The 20,480-nt window shown below is 40.5% G+C and overlaps 1 protein-coding gene across 50 annotated transcripts in view; it reads right to left on the minus strand.

Annotated features, from left to right (window-relative positions):
• Positions 1-20,480, minus strand: part of TTN (titin) — a 323,095-nt gene that overhangs the window by 210,241 nt on the left and 92,374 nt on the right. For all 50 annotated transcript variants that reach the window (XM_053268886.1, XM_053268842.1, XM_053268718.1 and 47 more), the window contains 31 exons: positions 19,441-19,719; positions 17,490-18,053; positions 16,764-17,045; positions 16,383-16,661; positions 14,554-14,832; positions 14,179-14,457; positions 13,765-14,052; positions 13,383-13,661; positions 12,993-13,274; positions 12,605-12,883; positions 12,237-12,515; positions 11,851-12,129; positions 11,424-11,711; positions 11,027-11,305; positions 10,613-10,894; positions 10,248-10,526; positions 9,850-10,128; positions 9,475-9,753; positions 9,056-9,343; positions 8,542-8,820; positions 8,028-8,309; positions 6,033-6,311; positions 5,651-5,932; positions 4,792-5,070; positions 4,224-4,511; positions 3,764-4,042; positions 3,396-3,674; positions 3,016-3,294; positions 2,607-2,894; positions 2,162-2,449; positions 877-1,158 (listed from right to left, as the gene is read on the minus strand). In XM_053268886.1, coding sequence (XP_053124861.1) covers positions 877-1,158; positions 2,162-2,449; positions 2,607-2,894; positions 3,016-3,294; positions 3,396-3,674; positions 3,764-4,042; positions 4,224-4,511; positions 4,792-5,070; positions 5,651-5,932; positions 6,033-6,311; positions 8,028-8,309; positions 8,542-8,820; positions 9,056-9,343; positions 9,475-9,753; positions 9,850-10,128; positions 10,248-10,526; positions 10,613-10,894; positions 11,027-11,305; positions 11,424-11,711; positions 11,851-12,129; positions 12,237-12,515; positions 12,605-12,883; positions 12,993-13,274; positions 13,383-13,661; positions 13,765-14,052; positions 14,179-14,457; positions 14,554-14,832; positions 16,383-16,661; positions 16,764-17,045; positions 17,490-18,053; positions 19,441-19,719 — 9,006 coding nt within the window. The remainder of the gene's footprint in view (positions 1-876; positions 1,159-2,161; positions 2,450-2,606; positions 2,895-3,015; positions 3,295-3,395; positions 3,675-3,763; positions 4,043-4,223; positions 4,512-4,791; positions 5,071-5,650; positions 5,933-6,032; positions 6,312-8,027; positions 8,310-8,541; positions 8,821-9,055; positions 9,344-9,474; positions 9,754-9,849; positions 10,129-10,247; positions 10,527-10,612; positions 10,895-11,026; positions 11,306-11,423; positions 11,712-11,850; positions 12,130-12,236; positions 12,516-12,604; positions 12,884-12,992; positions 13,275-13,382; positions 13,662-13,764; positions 14,053-14,178; positions 14,458-14,553; positions 14,833-16,382; positions 16,662-16,763; positions 17,046-17,489; positions 18,054-19,440; positions 19,720-20,480) is intronic.

Here is a 20,480-nt window from a genome sequence, read left to right on the forward strand (position 1 = left end):
CCATCCCCTCACAAATTCTTTTTGCATGTGGCACCAAATAAATACAATGAATAAGGATGGGTGTGTGCCTACGCATAACATTTAATACGTGCCATGATTTTGCCACACCCCCAGTCAGATGTATTATCTTCGATGCGATACTCCCTAGCCCATACTCGGAATATTCTGTAGCCAAAAATATATACTTACTGGCTTCCTTTCTACCCTTATGAGTGTTCTAAATTTTTTTTTTTTAAACACACCTCCTGGTGATACTTTCCCCTTTATAATTTCTGTTTACATCTAATGTCTCCTCTAACTATAGAGCGTTGCTAGGAGGTAACGGACAAGCAGCTAGCACAGATAATAAAAACTTGGTCCTCCTACTGCTGTAACTCCATCTCTTGCATTATCACCCACTACTTTGATCCATCCATCTGTCTTTGATCCATCCAACTTCCTAAGAATTAGTTAGATGCTCAAGAAGTATATCCTGAGTATAGGGTGTCCTAGACTGCCAGAAACTGAATTACAGGAAATGAATTGTACTCATTGCTTCCTGGGCTAATATACTGTTCTGTAACTTCTGGGATAGGCCAATCACAGATAAGTCTAGGAAGACCACTGGGCTCCATCTTTTCTCCTCTTACAGTTTTCAAGACTGCTTTGGCATATGTTTACACAGAGTATTTGGGCTCTACTTATCAACAACTCCACCATTTCCCCTAACACTTTAGCTAGGGTCTCCTGATTACACAAATTTCAACACTTCATCAGTACTTTTGACTATTCATTTCGAACATTAGAGTTTAATATTCTAGCCCTTGAAGAGAAGAAAATAAAGCAAGCTGGGGGAGGCAGGCAGGCAGGCAGGCAGTGGAAGCATTGGCTTCTAACCTTTTACTGTGACTATTGTACTGCAGCTAGCAGTACCAGCAGAGTTGAGGGCTTCACAAATGTAATCTCCACTGTCTTCCAGGTTGGCATCAGCAATGATCAGCACTGCTGTGGAATCGCTGAATGTCATGTGATGCTTGTTGCTAGCATGGATTTCTTGGTCATTCTTGTACCACACAATTTTGATTTCTGGGGAACCACTGATCTTACATTCAAGTTGACATGAATCACCCTGTTTCACCATTCTTGATGCTTCTAGCTTCTTTACAAATTTAGGAGGTTCTAAGAAACCAGAGGGAAAGGAATATTCAGTGCTGCACTGCTGTGATAAGAGCTATTGAGAACCTATGAATTTTACCATGCAAATCATGAACTATACATTGTAAGTTCAGTGGCAGAAATCCAAAGTTAAGCTTGAGAAGAGAAAAAGATTCAAAGAGTTTCTCCACAGTGGATGAAACTATGAAGGGACAGAAAGACTTCTATATGAGATTTACATTTTCATATAGGCCTCCTATATGAGAGGGATGTGTAGAACTCATCATTTACCACTATTAATGGATTGGGACATCTATATTTGTTTATGTAGCTATTTTTGGTGAGGGGTAGTCAAATATACAATATATAAAATATAAACAAAAAATCCATCAGTGAAATACAATCTGCTAACAATACAGCCCTGCTAACTGGGCAAAGAGACACAACTTAAAGTGGTGGTTCTCTTATATTTAGCAAGGGGAGAGCAACTGTCCCGATTCAGACCAGCATAGTGCCTCTCTAGTGGCTATTTCGGTTTCTTTGCTTGCTTTGCTTTTTAAGATAGTGAGAGCCCTTTTGGGACAGGGAATCATTTTCTCATACCTTTATACAAATTGCTTTGATAACTTTTTGTGTGTGTGGTTGAAAAACAGTATGTAAACCTTTTAAATAATAACAATAATCTGACCTCTACAATAGCAAAAAACATAGAATGCCATTAAGCTACACTTAATATGAACGGAAGTAAAGCACAGTTAACTGGTATAATTTGTCCAAAAAATAAAATCACAGTTCCACATGGATCATTATTTTCCTTTGCTCTACTCATGTTTCAAGAAGAAGTAACACTAAAGATTTCATATCTTTGATACATCCAGAATTATTTTTGTGAGAAATTTGTAGTCTTGAAAGAGGTCAGTTCAATTTTACCTTCAAACATCTAGAAACAAAGAACTGTTTGAAAAAGAAACCCGAAGAAACGTCCTTTTCTGTGTGAGATGCAAGGTTTAAGAAAGCCTACCAGTACCTTTCACATTAAGCTGGGCTGAACAAAAGTCTTTTCCAACATCATTGCTAGCTTGGCAGGTATACTGTCCAGTATCTCCTTTGCCTACTCTCAGAATCCTTAAATGGGCTGTATTTGCTACAAATGTAATGGCATAGTTTCCTCCTGTTCGGATCTCCCGGCCATCTTTTGCCCAGGTGATATGTATTGGTTGGGCTCCAGTAACATGACATTCAAAGTCAACACTTTCTCCAACGGGAACATCCATGGACTCAGGTGTGATATCAAACAAGGGAGCTTGTTTGGGTTCTGGGAATTGAGAGGAAGAGGAAAATTCTGATTGACGTTCTTTCTTACAATATTGATTTTTTACTATATTGATTCTTTCTTACAATATTGTAATACTGCTTAAGAAAGAAATAAGTAGAACAAAAGATGGAAGCAAAGGATCGGTATTAAAACAAACCTGTGACTGAAAGTCTAGCGCTAGAAGTAGCAGTTCCAACCGGATTGGTAGCTGTGCAAGAGTACTGCCCAGTATGACTCATTTCAGTTTTCAGCAGCTGAAGAGTTGCCACATTATCTATGTAAGAGGCTTGCACATTAAAGTCATCTCTTAATGGTACACCATCCTTATACCACGTAACACTAATAGGTTCGGACCCATTTAGGCGGCAAACTAATTTGATTGGGAAGCCAACTGTTTGCTCTGTGTCCTTTAATTTCCTTGCAAAAGAAGGTGGGCGTTTTCGCTCTGTAAGAAAACAGGCATGCCATAATCATATGATTCCTGTAGCAGCTGGACCAGTTTAAACATTTTTTATAAAGAGTGAAATAACTGCATAGATTATTTTTAACCAAAATAAAATAATCACCTTGAACTGTCAAAACAGCCTTTGAGGAGGCAGTTCCTACAGTGTTTTCTGCTTTGCAAATATATTCGCCAATATCACCGATATCCACTTTGTTAAATATCAGTGTGGCAACATTGTCTTTGAAGTACATTTTATACTCTGGTGTAGATCTTAATTTTGTATCTCCTTTGTACCAAGATATTGTAATTTCTGGTGTCCCAGAAACTTGGCATTGCAAAGTTGTGTAGTCTCCAACGGATACCTCAAGAGGTCCCAAGTGTGTGACGAAAGAAGGAGGTTCTGAAGACACAAAGAATCAGCATCAGTATCAAGACAATCACGGAGCCTTGGAGCTATAAATTGGAGTGTCAAAGAGAGTTAAAATACAACCAAAGACAGACCTAAAGTGGATACAAGTGCTTCACAAATATCTTCTCCAGCCTCGTTCTCCACCATACAAGTGTATTCTCCTTGGTCATCCTTTGTACTATTAAGAATTTCCAGAATGCATGACTTCTCTGTAGTGGTGATGCTGCATTTTCCAGACTGACTTAAAGTAACACCATCCTTCTTCCATGTCACTGAAATTGGGAGGCTACCAGTGTACCTGCTCTCTAGAATTATGGACTTGCCTGGCTCCACACAATGGTCACTCAGTTTCTTCACAAAAACTGCTGGTTCTACAGAGCAATAAGAAATCAAGCACTGAGCATCAATACTGCACAAGCATTAAAGTATTCTAAAACAAGAAATGGCAGTACATACAAACCTTTTACAGTAAGACGTGTTGTACAAGATGCTTTGCCAGCCTCATTAGTTACTACACAAGTATACTCTCCACTCTGGAGTGGCTCTACATCAAACAGCTCCAGCTCTGTGACTGAATCTTCCAAATAGATGTTACATTTTTCACCTGGTACAAGTTCATTGATCCCTCTAAACCAGTTCACCTTAAATGGTGGTGTTCCTCTAATAACAGCTGAAAATGTAACACTTCTGCCTGGTAAAATGTCCACAGATTCAGGTTCCTTCACAAAAGAGGGTGGTTCTAAACAAACATTTAGAAAATAACAACAGATCAGCTGCTAAATTAGTGAAGAAATCATGACACTAAAATTAGTATTTCTCCAAATTTTATAATCAAAAGAGAAGAATTTCCCAAGAATAAAAGAGCAGTATTAAATTATAGAAGACCTCTGCAAAGTGCTAGTTAGTCATCAGTTACTGACCTTGTACAGTCATAAGAGCCCTTGTCTCCTCAGACCCTGCTACATTAGCAGCTTTACACGTATAAGTCCCAGTATCTGAGGAGTTTAGTGAACTGATCTGCAAGCCACAGACATTGTCTGAAAAACTGATTTGATGTTTTTCCCCACTAGTGATTTTATGTCCATTCTGAAACCAAGCAACTGTAATTGGTGGAGATCCAGCCACTTTACACTCTAGAACCACAGAGGAAGCCAGGACACCATGAGTTTCTTTAAGTTTTCTTGAGAAAGAAGGTGCAATAATTCGATCTGTGTAAGAGGAAGTAAATAAAACAAAACAATGACTTCAAACGGTCATTACAAAGGGAAGAACCATATGGACATAAGAACATAAGAATGGCCCTGCTGGATCAGGCCCAAGGCCCATCTAGTCCAGCATCCTGTGTCACACAGTGGCCCACCAGATGCTGCTGGAAGCCCACAGGCAGGAACTGAGGGTATGCCCTCTCTCCTGCTGTTACTCCCCCCTGCAACTGGTATTCAACCATTTCCTAGCAGAAAGTTTATGAAGAGAAATGCTATGACTAACCTAGAACATCAACTGAGGCTGTGCAGCTGCTTTTGCCAACATTGTTCTGCACTTCAAAAGTGTACAAACCACTGTCTTCACTTTCTGAATCAAGAATTTTAAGCGTGGACACTTTGTTGAAGAAGGTAATTTTGTATTTGTGGCTACTTGTCAGTTCTTTTCCATCCTTAAACCAGCCTATTGAAAGTTCAGGTGTTCCACCCACTTTGCACTCCAAGGTACAAATGTCTCCTACAGTGACTTTCATTGGTTCTGCCTTCTCTACAATGATGGCCGGCTCTGGAAAGAGATACAAGCAAGCCTATTTATAGATAACGTCAACTCATTAAGACACGTGCTTTAAACTGAAATTAAGGAAGTAGTCTTCTAAAGCTACATTTTTCTGTTTTAGATTGGAGGCAATATGAAGTTAATTATAATTACACTCCTTTTGGGGAATATAGATACATACTCATAGGATCTTCAGGATGGGAAATGTCACAATGCCTATACAATCTGTAAATGGATAATGTTCACATTCCAGCTAGGAACCATAGGTCAGCTACAGTACAATAACCAGAATTTCAATGAGTATTATTCTGCAGATAAGAATGCCATAGATTAAGTATGAGTTACATTTTCCAGTAAGGTAAATTTTCTATCTCCCTTATTAAGATGTACCAAATGGTTTTCCTGAATTGGCCAAGATGTATGAATTGTGCCAAAGTAATTTTGTAACCTACTTTAACAGGTTACAGAGGGGTAGTAAATCACTTCATTGTAAAATCAGAGGTCTAATTGCCTCAGGATTCTGTATGTTATCTAGCTTTCTCAACCTTTTGAATTTTTTTTAAAAAGGCAAATGTATGTTATTACCAACCTAGAACTGTTAAAGTGGCCATACACTCCCGGGTTCCAGCATCATTACTGATTTGACAAATATACTTTCCAGCACTTGCTGGTTCTGCTTTTGCAAGCTGTAAAGTGGCAATGTTTTCCACAAAGGTTATTGTTGTGTTTTCACTTTCTCGGATGACATCTTCCTTATCTTTGAGCCAAAGAACAGAAATTGGCTGAGAGCCTTCCACTGTTGCTTGTAACTCTACCGGTTCACCAACCACAACAGTAAGGCCGTTTATCTTGGTGACAAATTTTGGTGGTTCTGAAGAGGATAGAAGCAATGGTCATCAAGATTTCCAATAAGAATTTTTCTGTAAATCTTATGAAGAAGAACAAGATTTTACACACCAAATAATGCTTACCTTTCAGTTTTACAGTACAAAGGCAAGCATCACTCCCAACATCATTTTGAGCTTTGCACTGGTATTCACCAATGTCAGAAGCTTCAACATTAAGAATATGAACACTTGCATGGTAGTTTTTGGATGTGACCTTGTATTTTTTACTGCTGCGGATTTGTCTCTTATCCTTATACCATGTAACATCAAATGGTGGCGTCCCAGAAATTTCACACTCAAGGCTAACTTCAGTACCTTTGAGTGTATCTACTGCAGATGGCTTCCTGCTAAATACAGGAGGTTCTAGGACCAAAAAAAAAAAAAAAGAATAATCAGGTGCCATTTTAAAGTTACTTGGGCATATGTAACAAAACAATAGCTGTGATAAAATGCAGATTGCTAGATTAAAGTAATATAACATGAGGATGTCAGATATGTAACTGTTTCAGTGTCAAGACACACATTTAACAGAAGCATTTTTTCTTAAAATGCATATTTCAGCACTGAAATAGACATCTTAAGATGCTAAGTCAAAACAGAGAGATGCACTTCATGAATGTTTTCTTCTCCTGCCACAAAATGCTCTCTTTTTCTCAACAATCTTTTGAGAGGGCAATTTTGTGTGTGGAGGTGAGGATATCCTGACCTATTCAGGCAGCCCACACATGCTCAAACTTGGCATTCAGGTGGTAGCAGAACTCTATTGGGAGTCTCTTCACAGCCCTAACCAGCTACAGCTTCAGGGCCACTTTTTGTTTAAAACAGCCCTTTCTCAGTGAACTTGCCCTTGCTTTGAACTACTTTCATTTGCTGTCTTCTGATTGGCTTCATGATGATGTCATTATTACTAGGAGGGACAATTTCCACACAACAAAGATACCAAACTTACAGCTGATCTGGGCTGTGAAGAGCAGTGAACCAGTGGAGAAAAGATGAGCTTCTGGGCAACTGTCAGAAAACACTGCAGCCACCTTCAAAGCTAATTTTCTATATTACAAATGTTCAACTGTTGGTTCAGCCCTATACTAAAAACCTGCCACTAAAGATTTGGCTTTTATCTCATATAAAGAAAGAAACATCAGCCTTCCTCACTGTTTTAGCTTTTGGCCATTCACCCCTCTAATTATTGCTCTCTGTTTTCCCTTCCTCGCCAGACCTCATCCTCTGGCCTTCTCCTACTCCTCTCCATTCATAGTTCCCCAGCCCCACTCCCTGCTTCTTTTGGCTTCTTACTTTCCCTGGGTCTTGCCTAGTGTGGTGCTTTTGGTCGATCCATTCCTTGATCCAGGCCAGCTTTTGAATGGGGCTTTAGTTACTTGTATTTACCAGTCTTGGAGTAAAGGCAGGGCTAACAAACCGCCAGCAGCAAGAGCACTGAAAAGCAGTCCGCACCTGCCTCTCTGCAAATAATAACGATCTCGCCAAACTGTCAATATTCCTGATTTGGCTCCACTGTCTTGTCATTGCATACCACAACACTTTCCTCTGGATTCTACACCTAGCCGATCCTGCTATGCACAGGCCCTGTTGCCGGCCCTGACCTTCTGTCAGATCTGAGCAACTCAGCCAATGGCAAACAGATACTTCCTGGGTGGAAGAAGCTCAGCCAGAGGCAAACAGTGACCCCTAGAAACAAAGCAGCTCAGCTAGTGTCAGCCAGGAATCCTTCGGACTGCCCAGCCTCTAAGAGACAAGTCTGCTGCTGCTGCTGTACTAATCTCAGCCTGAGGCTTCATAATTTTGTTCTTCACCATCGTGACCTCACCACAAAACGACTCCGTGCATTACAAATTATGGATTCTTAATAGACAGAGCAAAGGCCACAAGTTGGAATAATTGTTTGCAAGCATGGATCTCGCAGGATAAGAATTAAGATGCTGACCTGACTGAATAACTAAAGATGTGGCAATTTAACAAATCATTTAAATATGTAGGAAGGAATGAGCTAATCTCAGCTATTTCAGGAATAGTTATTTCATGGCTAAAGAGAGGGAAGCCTGCAGAAGAAAGTTTTCTAACCTTTTACAAGAAATTTTGTACTGCAGCTTGCCCTGCCGGCAGGATTCTGCGCTTCACATATGTAATCTCCACTATCGTCAGCGCCAAGGTGTCTCATTTCAATTACGGCCACAGAATCTACGAATGACATCTGGAATTTTTCACCAGCATGGAGTTCAGTGTCATTTCTGTACCATACCACTCTAATTTCTGGAGAGCCACTGATTTTACAATCAAGTTGTGTGGAGTCACCCTGTTTCACAACTTTGGATGGTTCTAGCTTCTTAACAAACTTTGGAGGTTCTAAGAAATGAGGAAAATGTTAAAGCAAGATAAATAAGGAGAAAACAGATAATGTCTAAATGTATGCAGAATAAGAAAGAAGAGAAATGGACAAAGAGAAATCTAATAAGTAATAAACCTGTACCAAGAATTCTAAATGTAGGAATGCACAAAGAAAAGAAATCCAAAAACATTTATAATAAGAAAGCAGAAGACAAATAGGGGAAAAGCAACACAGAACAAACTATCACACCTGTTATGCTCAAGGTTGTTGTACAAGAATCACTGCCAACATCATTGGAAACTTGGCAAGTATAGTGCCCACTTTTTGATACATCCACTGAATAAAGATTTAAGAAACCAGTTGACCCTTCGATCCCAAATAAACAGTTAGGTCCAGACACAAGTTCTAAATCTTCTTTAAACCACTTTATTTTAAAAGGCGGTGTTCCCTTTAAAACAGCCTTAAATTCCACTGTTGAATCAGGTACAGCTTGTTGGCTTTCTGGTTTTACCAGGAAACTTGGTGGCTCTAAACATTTTAAGAAACAAAAACGTTAATTAAATTTTGGTACAAGAAATATAGCCTGACACAGCATAATCAATAATAAGGAGAAGTTTGAAAGCAGAAAAGATATTAGGAAAATAAAAGTTGTAGAAGATTAAATGGCACTTGTATGGAAAGATATTACAACAGTGATTGTCAAGTTGAAAAAGATTTTATCTTATATAAAGAATATAGAAAGAAGACAGAAAGAAATCCAAACCTTTCACTGTTAAGACAGCACTACACGAGTCGCTTCCTGCAACGTTAGTCACACTGCAAGTATAGTTTGAAGAATCTGCCAACACTAGGTTATTAACCTCTAGCGACACAGTATTCTCATGGCACAGGCTCCTGTATTTTGCGCTGTCAGGTATCTCTCTTCCATCCTTATACCATTTAGCAGTAATTGGGAGAGAGCCAGAAACTTTACACTCCATATGAATTGATGATCCCAGAATTTTATCCATTTTTGTTAATTTTTTGATGAATGAAGGAGGGATTGATTGATCTGCCCAAAAGAAAGGGGGGTGGGAGAGGCAAGTAGTTTCAGATTCTTTGCTTTAACCTCCTTGATGAAAATACAGGATAATTACAATGTTGCTAAAGAACATGATGCTGTTGGTGAAACAAAATACAAACCTAGTACTGTCAAAACAGCCTCACAGGTGCTGCTTCCAAACTCATTTTCAACCTTAAATACGTATGCGCCACTGTCATTCTTCATAACTGATTCAATCCTGAACCTGGCCACATTATTATCGAAGCTCATGGTGTAATATCTACTGGGCATGAGCTGTTTGCCATCTTTGGACCATTTTACATGAAGCTCCGGTGTTCCAGCCACAGTACATTCCAGAGTCACTGGATCTCTTTCTGTCACTTTAACAGATTTAGCCTTTTCTATGATCTGAGCAGGTTCTGCAATAAGAATTAAAGCACAGAGATATTGAAGTCTCCCCGTGTGTAATTGGCAGAAGAGCTGTCATTTGAGGTAGAAATCAAAAGCTTACAAACCTTGTACTAAAAGTAAAGCAAAACACTTCTCAACTCCTGACTCATTCTTTGCCTGACAGGTATATCTCCCTCCGTGACTAAGGTCAACATTCCGGAGTGTCAGCTTGGCCACATTGCTCTCAAATGTAATGCGGAAGGTCTCATCATTTTCAAGAATTCTTTCATCTTTTATCCAAGACACTGTTAAAGGCTGAGAGCCAGCCACAGTGCACTGAAATACAGCAGAACCTTTCAAAACAGCATGGACATTTTCTATCTTCTTGATGAAAGATGGCGGCTCTGTGTTTCAAAAAGAAGCCAGAATGAAGCCAGGGGGTAAGGGTTAAGGTTTGTTAAAAGTGAAGATAAGAAATGGAATATTTTGTGTAGATTTTTCCTGCTATGGTTGCTGAACTGACCTTTCAGACCGACCCTTGTGCTAGAGGAGCAACTGCCCCCTTCATTTGATATGACACACTGGTATTCACCAGCATCTTGAAAGTCAGAGTTCATTATTTGAAGGGCAAATACGGATTGTTTCTCAGTCATGGTATATTTTTTGCTGCTTCGAATCTCTTTGTTGTTCTTCAACCAGATTACTTCAAATGGAGGAGTACCTGTGACTTCACATTCTAACACAGCATCATAAGTTTTCACTACTTCCACAGGCTTCAGCTCCCTTATAAATGTGGGAGGTTCTAAATTAAAATAAGAAGACAAGCAACCTCAGAAAATGTGAAACCATCCAGTGGAATGGATCTGAAAAAGAATTCTCACAACTAACCTTTGACTTTCAGTTCAATGCTGCAACTCTCACTACCTGCATCATTGTGAGCTTCGCAAATATAAGTGCCACTATCCTCCACCTTAGCATTGGTGACTTTAAAAGTGGCAACATTGTCTACAAGTGAGACTCCATATTTAGCATGGTCCAATATTTCATTTCCATCAAGGTACCAAGTAACACGGATTTCAGGTGTACCAGCTATCTGGCATTCAAAAGTAGTCGACTGTCCTTTTCTCAAAGCTACTACTGGGCTAGGCTTTTGAATAAACCTAGGGGGTTCTAAAATAAGAATAGGGAAAAAAGCAAGGAATGATTGTTTTTGTTTTTGTTTTAAAAACACGTATAACTGACAGTTTTAAAAACTAAGAGCAAAAGTGTAACTAATAACATAGGGCATGAAAAAAGGCAGACCTTTCACAAAAAGGGTTGCTTTGCAGGTTGTTGACCCGACGTCATTGCTGATTTGACAGATATAGTTCCCTGAATCAGAGGTCTTAGCTGAAAAGAGTTCCAGCACGCTGGAAGTATCATCCTTGTAAACTGAGCGGGAGGCTCCTGAAAGGAGTTCTTTGCTATCTTTGAACCACTTGATTTGTATAGGAGGAGTGCCGCTCACAAGGGCTTTGAGCTGCACTCGAGCAGCAGGTATAACATCTTGTGATTGTGGTTTTTCTACAAAACAAGGGGGCTCTACAAAGAGTGGGGGGAAAGAGGGGGAAAGGAGGGAAATCATTTCAAAATTAAAGAATTCAAAATAAAAGAAAAAGCCAAATGCATCGCCCAGAAGAAAAGAGCAAGATGTTCAAACCTTTGACAGTTAAATATGCACTGCATTGGTTGGTGCCTGCTTTATTTGTTGCCTCGCAGGTATAAGATCCACTGTCTGCACCTTCAAGCTGGTTGATCTCCAAGAATGCCGTGTTATCATGGAAAGAATATTTGTGCTTTTCACTAGCAGTTATCTCTTGGCCATCCTTGTACCACTGTATACTTATTGGATGTGAACCAGACACTATACACTCAAGGTGAACAAAAGAGCCCTTAATGCTGTCCATTTTCTTCAGCTTTTTTGTAAATTTAGGTGGTATGATCAGATCTATCCAGGACAGAGCAAAAATCAATCTATTAGCTTAGGCTGCCAATTTGCTTGTTTTGGGGATTAGAAAAATAAGAACCACAGTTGCAGCCAGGGCCCACCCACCTGCCTCCAAGGTAAGAGGGTACACAATACAAACCTAACACATTCATGCTAGCTTTACAGCTGCTGCTTCCAACATCATTTGACACCTCAAATGTGTATTCTCCACTATCTTTCTTTTCTGTGGAAACAATCTTTAGCACAGAGACTGTATCGGTAACACTGATTTTATATTTGTGTCCCAAAGTCAACTCCTTTCCATCTTTGAACCACTTGGCAGTAATATCTTTTGTTCCTGAAAATCTACATTGCAAGGTGGCTGGGTCACCTTCTGTGACATCAATTGAGACAGCTTTATCTGTGATCGTAGCTGGCTCTGTGATAAATACAGGAATATATATCAGTGGTGTGACCTGAAATATTAAATTTACTGAAGGAATATATTATATATACATGCTTGAGGTAAGAGGAGGCTAAACCAACCTTTTACTGTTAATAAAGCTGAACATCTTTGGATTCCGGCATCATTTCTGGCCTGACAAAAATATTTCCCATCATGCTTCACTTCAATACCCCTGATCATGAGAGTAGCCACATTGTTCACATAAGTCATTTTGGTGTTATCATCCTCAACAATGTCATCATTATCTTTCAACCAAGAAACAGTGATTGGTGTGGAACCTTTAATTGTTGCTTGAAACACAATTGTGCCTCCTCTAAGAGAGCTAATATTTTCAATCCTCTTCACGAATTGTGGGGGTTCTATTGAGAGAATAGATGTCTGGTGAGTATCAGCCTCAATGAAATGTTACAATGAAGGATATAATGAGCTAGTTGTAAGTGGTACTGACCTTTCAGGGCCACCTCAGAGCTACAGACACAGCTTCCTACATCATTTGTTACCCTGCACTGGTATTCGCCCGCATCTGAAGAGTCAAACTTGAAAACTTGGAGACAAATCAAGGAATTCTCAATGGTTATTCTGTGTTTCCTACTGCTTCTCACAGGCTTGTCATCTTTTAACCAATATACCTCAAATGGAGGAGTACCTAACACCTCACACTCCAGTCTAACATCTGAGTCTTTTAACACTTCCCTGGGTTCAAATTCCTTGATAAAATAAGGTGACTCTATAGAAAGAGAGAAAGAGTGGCAATTGTTAATTGCTTCTGGAGCCTTTTGAAAGATACAGCAGACTTTCTGAAAAAATGGGGGGGGGAGCAGTACTTCTGCACAAACCTTTCACAGCTACCACACTACTGCAGGTGTCTTTGCCGGCATCATTTTTAGCCTCACACATATATTCACCACTGTCTTCAACAGTGACATCCACCAGTCTGAGTACTGCTGTGGAGCCCACCAAAGACATCTTGTACTTGGCACTGTCTTTAATTTCCCTGTCATCCTTGAACCATGAGATTTTAATTTCAGGGGTGCCTGTTACTTTACATTCTAACTGAGCATATTCTCCTTTCTTAAGCAACTGTGATGCCTCGAGTCTTTCCACGAAGGTAGCAGGTTCTGTGGAATTAAAACACGTCATTACAAAGAGTTGTAGAAAGAGGTTAAAGATAAATAAGAGGCAATTTCAGATCAAAGATGTCATAGTAAGAGAAAGAAAATGCAAACCTTTCACAAACAAGTTTGCACTGCATGCAACTGAGCCAGCCGCATTGCTGACTTTACAAGAGTAGATGCCTGAATCAGCAGATTTTACTGCATAAAGTTCCATATAACTTGACAAAGCTTCTGTCATGATGTAGCAAGCTCCACCAGTTGTTAGCTCAGAATCACCCTTAAACCATTGAACAGAGAGTGGCGCGGTGCCCTTAAATGTGCTCTTCAAACGCACTGTTGATCCAGGCACCATTTCCTGAGACTCTGGCTCTGTTACGAAGCTAGGCGGCTCTAGAAATAGTTTCAAATAAAGAATTTAAAAGATTAAATAGCTGGGGAGGAAAGAATTGTTAAAAAGAAAGGCCAAGAAGAGAATGCAAGTAAGATGTCAAACCTTTTACATTCAAAGTGCTACTGGTTTCTTTACTCCCTGCAGAGTTTGTGGCTCTACAGGAATACACTCCTACATCACTAGTATCCAGATTCTTGATTTCCAGAGATGCTGAACCTTCTTCATAACGTACTGTGTATTTGGCACTGGAAGTGATCTCTTTGTCATGCTTAAACCAAGAAACCTTTATTGGAAGAGAGCCCGATACTTTGCAGTCAAGATGGCAGGAGTCACCAACTGCACTGTCGGCATTCCGCAGGGGTTTAGTAAAGAATGGAGGAATGGTACGATCTGTTTCAAGGCAGAGCAGAGGAAGAAAACCAATAGGTCAAAAAGATAGTTCAGGGCCTTTCAAGGAAACTTTTCTATGTTTTAAATTGGAGTAGTGTTGTCTTTCACCAGAAGAGGTTTACCAACCTAACACCGTAAAGGTGGTTGTGCATGAACTGCGTCCAACGTCATTCGCAACTTCAAAGGTAATTTCGCCGCTATCATGTAACTCGGCGGTGTAAAATTTTAACTGAGCCACATTGTTCTTAAAACTGATTCTATATTTTTTGTTAGAAACTAGAGGTTTTCCATCTTTGAACCATTTCGTTTTTAACTCTGGAGTGCCTGCAACTGTGTATTCCAAAGTTGCTGGGTCTCCGGCGGTCACCTGAATGAACTCCGCTCGCTCGACTATGGTGGCAGGCTCTATAACAGAATTAAGCAGGAGTCATTACAGAGCACATTGCAAACACCCTGCCAATATATGAAGAACAGTGTGTGTCAAAGTGTTCCCACACTGACCTTTAACTGCTAATTGTCCAAAACACGTTTGACTTCCTGCATCATTCTCAGCAAGACATGTATATTTACCACCAGAACTAATTTGGACATCTGAGATTTGCAAAGTTGCAATGCCATTTTCAAAGGTCACTTTGACTTTGTTATCTTCTTTAATAATATCTTTCCCTTTCATCCAAGTGACAGAAATAGGAGGTGAGCCTTTCACTGCTGCCTGTAAAGTAATTGTCTCTCCAGCGAGTGTAGTAACATCTTCAATTTTCTTAATAAAAGATGGAGGTTCTAATTTGGAAAAACAAACAAACAGACCCTTATCTATCATTATTGCTTTATGTAATGCTAGGTGCTGCAGTTCAAAGTTCTTCAAGAAAACAAATTGATTCTTCAAGATATAGTATCAATATCCTTTGTGGATATCTGACTGCAGAAGGATATTGGGGAAACAATTATATTTTCAGTCTAGATGAAGGGAGTATGTTATTACATGAGCAATATGTAAATGTATGACATTTGGCAAGTGTTTTTTAGAATTAATCCATGTGAAATATAGGGATAGGAAATATGTATTGGGGAAGACAAAATGTATTGGGGGGTGAAAAGCTAGTTTTGTAGCAACAAGCAAGAATTGTTCCCTTTGCTAAGCAGGGTTAGCCTTCGTTTGCATATGAATGGGTGACTATATGGGAGCACTCATCTCCCCTTAGGGCATGGTGTCATAGCACAGTGGTAGAGCATCTGCTTGCATGCAGAAGGTCCTAAGTTCAATCCATGGCATCCCCAGATAGGGCTGGGAAAGACTCCTGGCTGAGAGCTGATACCAGTCAGGGCAGCCAATACTGAGCTAATGGACCAATGGTCTGACTCAGTATATGCTTGTCCTGCCCCCGCACCAGCGTGATGAGGTGGGGGGAGGGCAGAGTTGTGCCACCGTCATATGAGGCAGGTATGGTGCCGCCATCTTGCAGCCCCCTTCCCGTGCCTGGGATTGGCCAATCAGGGAAAGAGGTGGGCCACTTGTGGCACCAGCCACCTCCATTCTGCACAGTCACTCCCTAGCTTGGCACCCACCCACCCACCCTGTACTCAGTGAGTAGGAATTTTGGGGGTTGCACCTGATTGGCACTAGGTGCAGCCTTTTTCTCTTTTTTCTGCCTACTTCTCACTGAGTCCTTTGGGTTTGTGTCACTGGTATACACTGAAGGTAATCAGGCACTTGGCAGGAGAGTGCGGGTGTCGGGTAGATAGACTGATTAATGGTGTTCAGCTGAAGGGCCATTTGGGGTGAGGGGGGCCAAGGAACAGCCCTTCAGGGTTTTTGTGAGCCGGAGGGTTGGGAACAGCCCCTGCTCGGAGGGTGGCTCAACTCACTAACTCAGAGTTCGGTGGCTTGGGTTGGGTTGGGTTGCCCCCAAGTGGGGGAAAGCCTTGCGGTGAGAGGAAGTCAGGACCTGGCAACTAACCAAATCAGGACCCGGCCCTTCACCCTGGTGTGGGATGGCCTTCACTAGGAGGGGCCACCACACGGGAGGAGTGCCCGCACTCTGATTAGTTAGGGACCTTGTTGCAAGTTTGTTATCCATTGTACAATAATAAAGTGGCCCTTATTTACTCAAATTAAGTGTGTCCTGTCTTCATTGGGGCCTGGGGGTGCAACAGTCTCTGCTTTGGCTCAGAAATATGGTGACAGATACCAATAGAGTAGCAAGGCATAGAAAGAGGCAGTAAGAAAAAGAAGGCTAAACAAGAAAAACCTGTTTCTAAGAGTGGTTTTCTTTTTCTTTTTTTCTTTTTTGCAATACATTAAGAGATGGTTTGGGGGTTTGCTCACTAACCTTTCAGTATATATGTTGCACTGCAAATGCACTTTCCAACTTCATTCGCTATGGCACATTCATATTCACCAACATCTGCACTATTAAATGAAGAAATCTCCAGAGAGATAAGAGACTTTTGGGAAGTCAACCTGTATTTTTTACTACTGCGAATCTGCTTCTTGTCTTTGAACCAACTGATTTCAAAGGGTCCAGTACCAGAAACCTCACACTGAAGAGTGGCATTTGTTCCTCGCACTATTTCAGCAGGCTCAAGAGTTTTGATGAAAGTAGGAGGCTCTATAAAATCACCAAAGCATCAATAAAGAATTAGCAATTGATGGTATGCATGCAGAACAAAGCATCTTTAAAAGAAAACCACCCTCAAGTTAACAAACAAACCTTTGACAACAATCTCAGTGCTGCAGCTGTCACTGCCAGCATCATTAACAGCTTCACATGAGTAACTTCCACTGTCATCAACTTTCACATTGGAAATATCTAACACCACCACATTGTTGGAAAAGGACATCCTGTGTGTGTCACTCTCTCTAATTTCTTTGTTATTTTTGAACCATGTCACCTGGATCTCAGGAGACCCTTTGATTTTGCACTGAAGATGAGCTGGCTCTCCTGGAGTCAACAAGTAAGAGGGGTCCACTTTCTTCAAGAATGACGGTGGTTCTAAAGGAAGAGTTCGGAAAGAAAGAATCCTGAAATATAATGCTTTGGAAGATCAGTTTGACGTGACGATTACATGACAAACTATTTCGAAGAGCATAACATTCCATCTTGGGCTAAGGAGCAAGTTTGAAACCTACTTTTAAAAAAGGTAATTAGAATTTATCTACGGAATTGCCTAGGAGATAAAACTCTTAAGCGACAGACTTTAGGCAGCACCAAAAGATTAAATATGCACATTTAACTAAGGTAGACAAAAGTTCAGTAAAGACAGGGAGACAAGTGTAAAAGATGTAAGCAGAGTTTGGACACACAAGTGGCACACCAAATTTTGAAAAACTGTGGAATGAATCTCTTTTTTAACTTTACCACCTACTTCTTAGTTATTTGGAACAAATTGCTACTATAAGTAAGAGAATTTGAACAGCATAAAGTTAATTTTCTTACCTCTAATTGTTACAGTTGTGGAAGAAGAGCTACTTCCAGCTTCATTAGAAGCAGTGCATGTGTATGTTCCAGAATCTTTAAGTTTAGACAGAGGTATTTCAAGTGATGCTATTTTGTCTTCAAAGTAAATCTTGTAATCTTTGCCTGGAGGGATTCTGTTCCCGTCCTTGTTCCAGGATATGGTTACTTTCCGGTCTTCGTCTACTTGGCATTCAAGATGTATCTTTTTATTGACTGCAGACTGCACAGACTGCAGCTCCTTAATGAAATGTGGCTTATCAATAATGGCAAGTTCCGCTTGGCAGATGTCTGCTCCAAACTTGTTTGAGGCTTTGCAAGTGTATGTACCTCTGTCATTTGCTGTAAGGTGTGCAATGTCTAAACTGTGTTTATTGTCAGAAGCCGAAATCTTGCAGTGTTCTGAAGAAGAAATGCCAGTGCCGTCCTTCTGCCATACTGTGTCTATGACAGGGGTGCCTGACACTGTACAGAGGAATCTGGCACTTTTACCCACAAAAGTAGTAATAGATTCAGGTCTGGTTAGAAAGGTTGGAGGAAATGCTTCTGCAAAAGAAACAGTATAAACAGGTGATATTGGCTTGGCCAACCCGACGGCTATTTTCTATACCAACTCAGTACCAAAGTAAGGAGAAGAAGACATAAATTCTCTCTCATACATTAAATTGGCTAATCGTACTGTGAAATGAAGATTCCCAACAGTCAAAACTTTCCTTATAATTACTATCCATGGGATCACATGGCATGATCTGGAAACGTTAAAATAATATACTAAAAGCGAGAATTTCACCTAACAGGAGTGATTATATTGTCAAATGAAAAAGAGTAAGAATGTTTATAGGAGACTATGATGGGAACAGAAGGCATTTAAAGATATTTTGGGTGCAATCCACTCACGTACCACATTTCCCCACCCCTTCCCATGTGTGCTGCTCTGTGTGGGGGAGTTTCCTGCTCACAACCCTCTTCCCCACCCTTCCATGATGAAGAATGGTGGGCCTTTCTAAACCAGAGGGTTTGCTGTGGCAGGATTGGTTGGCTTGCACACTTTATTTAGTCCAGAGGGAGTAAGGACTGTATACATGCTCCATGTGCGCTGCCTTGGCCCCTGGCTTGCCTCTCTTGCTCTCTCTTGGTGGCAGGAGGAGAGAGAGCGAGCGCAAGAGAGAGTGAGAACCACCCGCAGCAAGGGCCTTGGCAGGAGAAGGGGAGGAGGAGGGAAGAAAGAGAGAATACTGAAGAGCTAGAAGCGGGGGGAGGGAGAAGCAAACCCACCCACCCCCACCACCCAGAGAAGGTCATCACCTTGGTCTTGGCAGGAGAAAGGGAGGAGGGAAAGAGAGAGTGTGCTTGAGCTGGCCATGGCAGCAGTGGCTGAGGGGCTAGAAGTGGAGAGTCATGCATCCAACACAGGAAAATCAGGTGTTTTCTTACTCCACTTATAGTGCAGATTTGGGGACCATTCGTGCCAGAAAAGCATGGATTTCAATATGTGTCTTCTATTTGGGCAGCAACATCTCCACTGAACTCAGCACTGAATGTGCTTCAAACTGGCATTTAGAAGTGGTGTGTGTGTGTGTGCCCGCACGTGCACACCTAATGGTGCATATATGACAGACCGGATCATTCCTTTTATATTTGTACAGTTTCTTTAGATTTAAAAGAGTTCCGAAACTCTATCCCATTCTTTCAGCCAGTTCCCAACATAAATTTGGTTCCTGGATATAAATGTTGAACTTGGATAAAAAGAGTTGGTGTTTTTTTCTTCTATTGCTAAATGGGAAATGAAGATTCTTGGAATGTATCAGACAGTCACACTGAGTATAAGTTATGTTAAAAGTAGTTTACAGGCTATTGAACCATTTGTCATACAGGAAACCTGTCCGGGTATTCAACAAGAGCAATAAAGGACTCCCTTATGTACTGTACTTACCAGTCACGGTTAAGATTGCTGTGCTGCTTACACTGCCATACTGATTGGAAGCTTTGCAACTGTATTCACCACAGTCAATTACTTGCGGTCTCGGGATTTGAAGAGCAGATGTATAATTCGATGTATGTATGGTATACTTGTCGCCATCATAGATTTCACGCCCAGCTCTGTACCACTGAAAACGTACGTTTGGTGCCATCTCGATCTCACAAGTGAATTTGGCAAGGTGGTTCACAGCAACTTCCTGAGATTCCAATCTTCTCCTCAAAATTGGTCCAACTAAAATTAAAAGCAAAGTAATATGGTTATATATGATCATACATATGATCGATAGTTAGATGGTGTATATCAGTGTACATTCCAAATCACTGTTAATATAAGCCCTACTCAGACACTATGTTGTACTTGAGTACAGGTTTATTTGTACACAGGTACATGTTTTGTGTGAATGTACATGCATTCATTTTAAAAGTGAAGCTAGGCAGGCCCCCTCAAATACAGGGTACAGATAGAAAGTGAACTGCTTTCCAATGTGTTGAACACAATGTGTGAATAGGGCTAAAGTGATCAACAGGAATGAGATGGATGATTTCATGAACAATCCAAGGGAAGTGGCTGCAAAAGAAAATGGTTGTCAGAAGTGAAAGCAAATTCTAGGCAGTGCTCAGTCAAGCCTACAAGAGGACTACATTGCAGTGCATAGTGAAAATCTGATATTCCATGGTGCTACTTACTACTAGACATGCAAACAACGTGATATACAGAATTATACCAGGTTGCACTGAAGCAGCGGTAAAATGAAATGTGTGACATTCGGCTAAAATGGTGCAGTGGTTTTCATGACTTTTTATAACAATGAAAAGGAAAAGAAGAGTGGACCAAGTTGCTCTGTGGATAATATGGGGATGAAAGTGCTGAGGCATGCCTTAAAATCCATATTGACAACTGGTGTTTGTTTAATGATCATCATTCATGAAACAAATAATAGAAGTTAATTTCATTGCACTACTGAAAAGTGAAAAGTGCAAATTATTGGGGAA

Source organism: Hemicordylus capensis, chromosome 1 (assembly GCF_027244095.1).
Source record: "Hemicordylus capensis ecotype Gifberg chromosome 1, rHemCap1.1.pri, whole genome shotgun sequence".
Lineage (NCBI taxonomy): Eukaryota > Metazoa > Chordata > Lepidosauria > Squamata > Cordylidae > Hemicordylus > Hemicordylus capensis.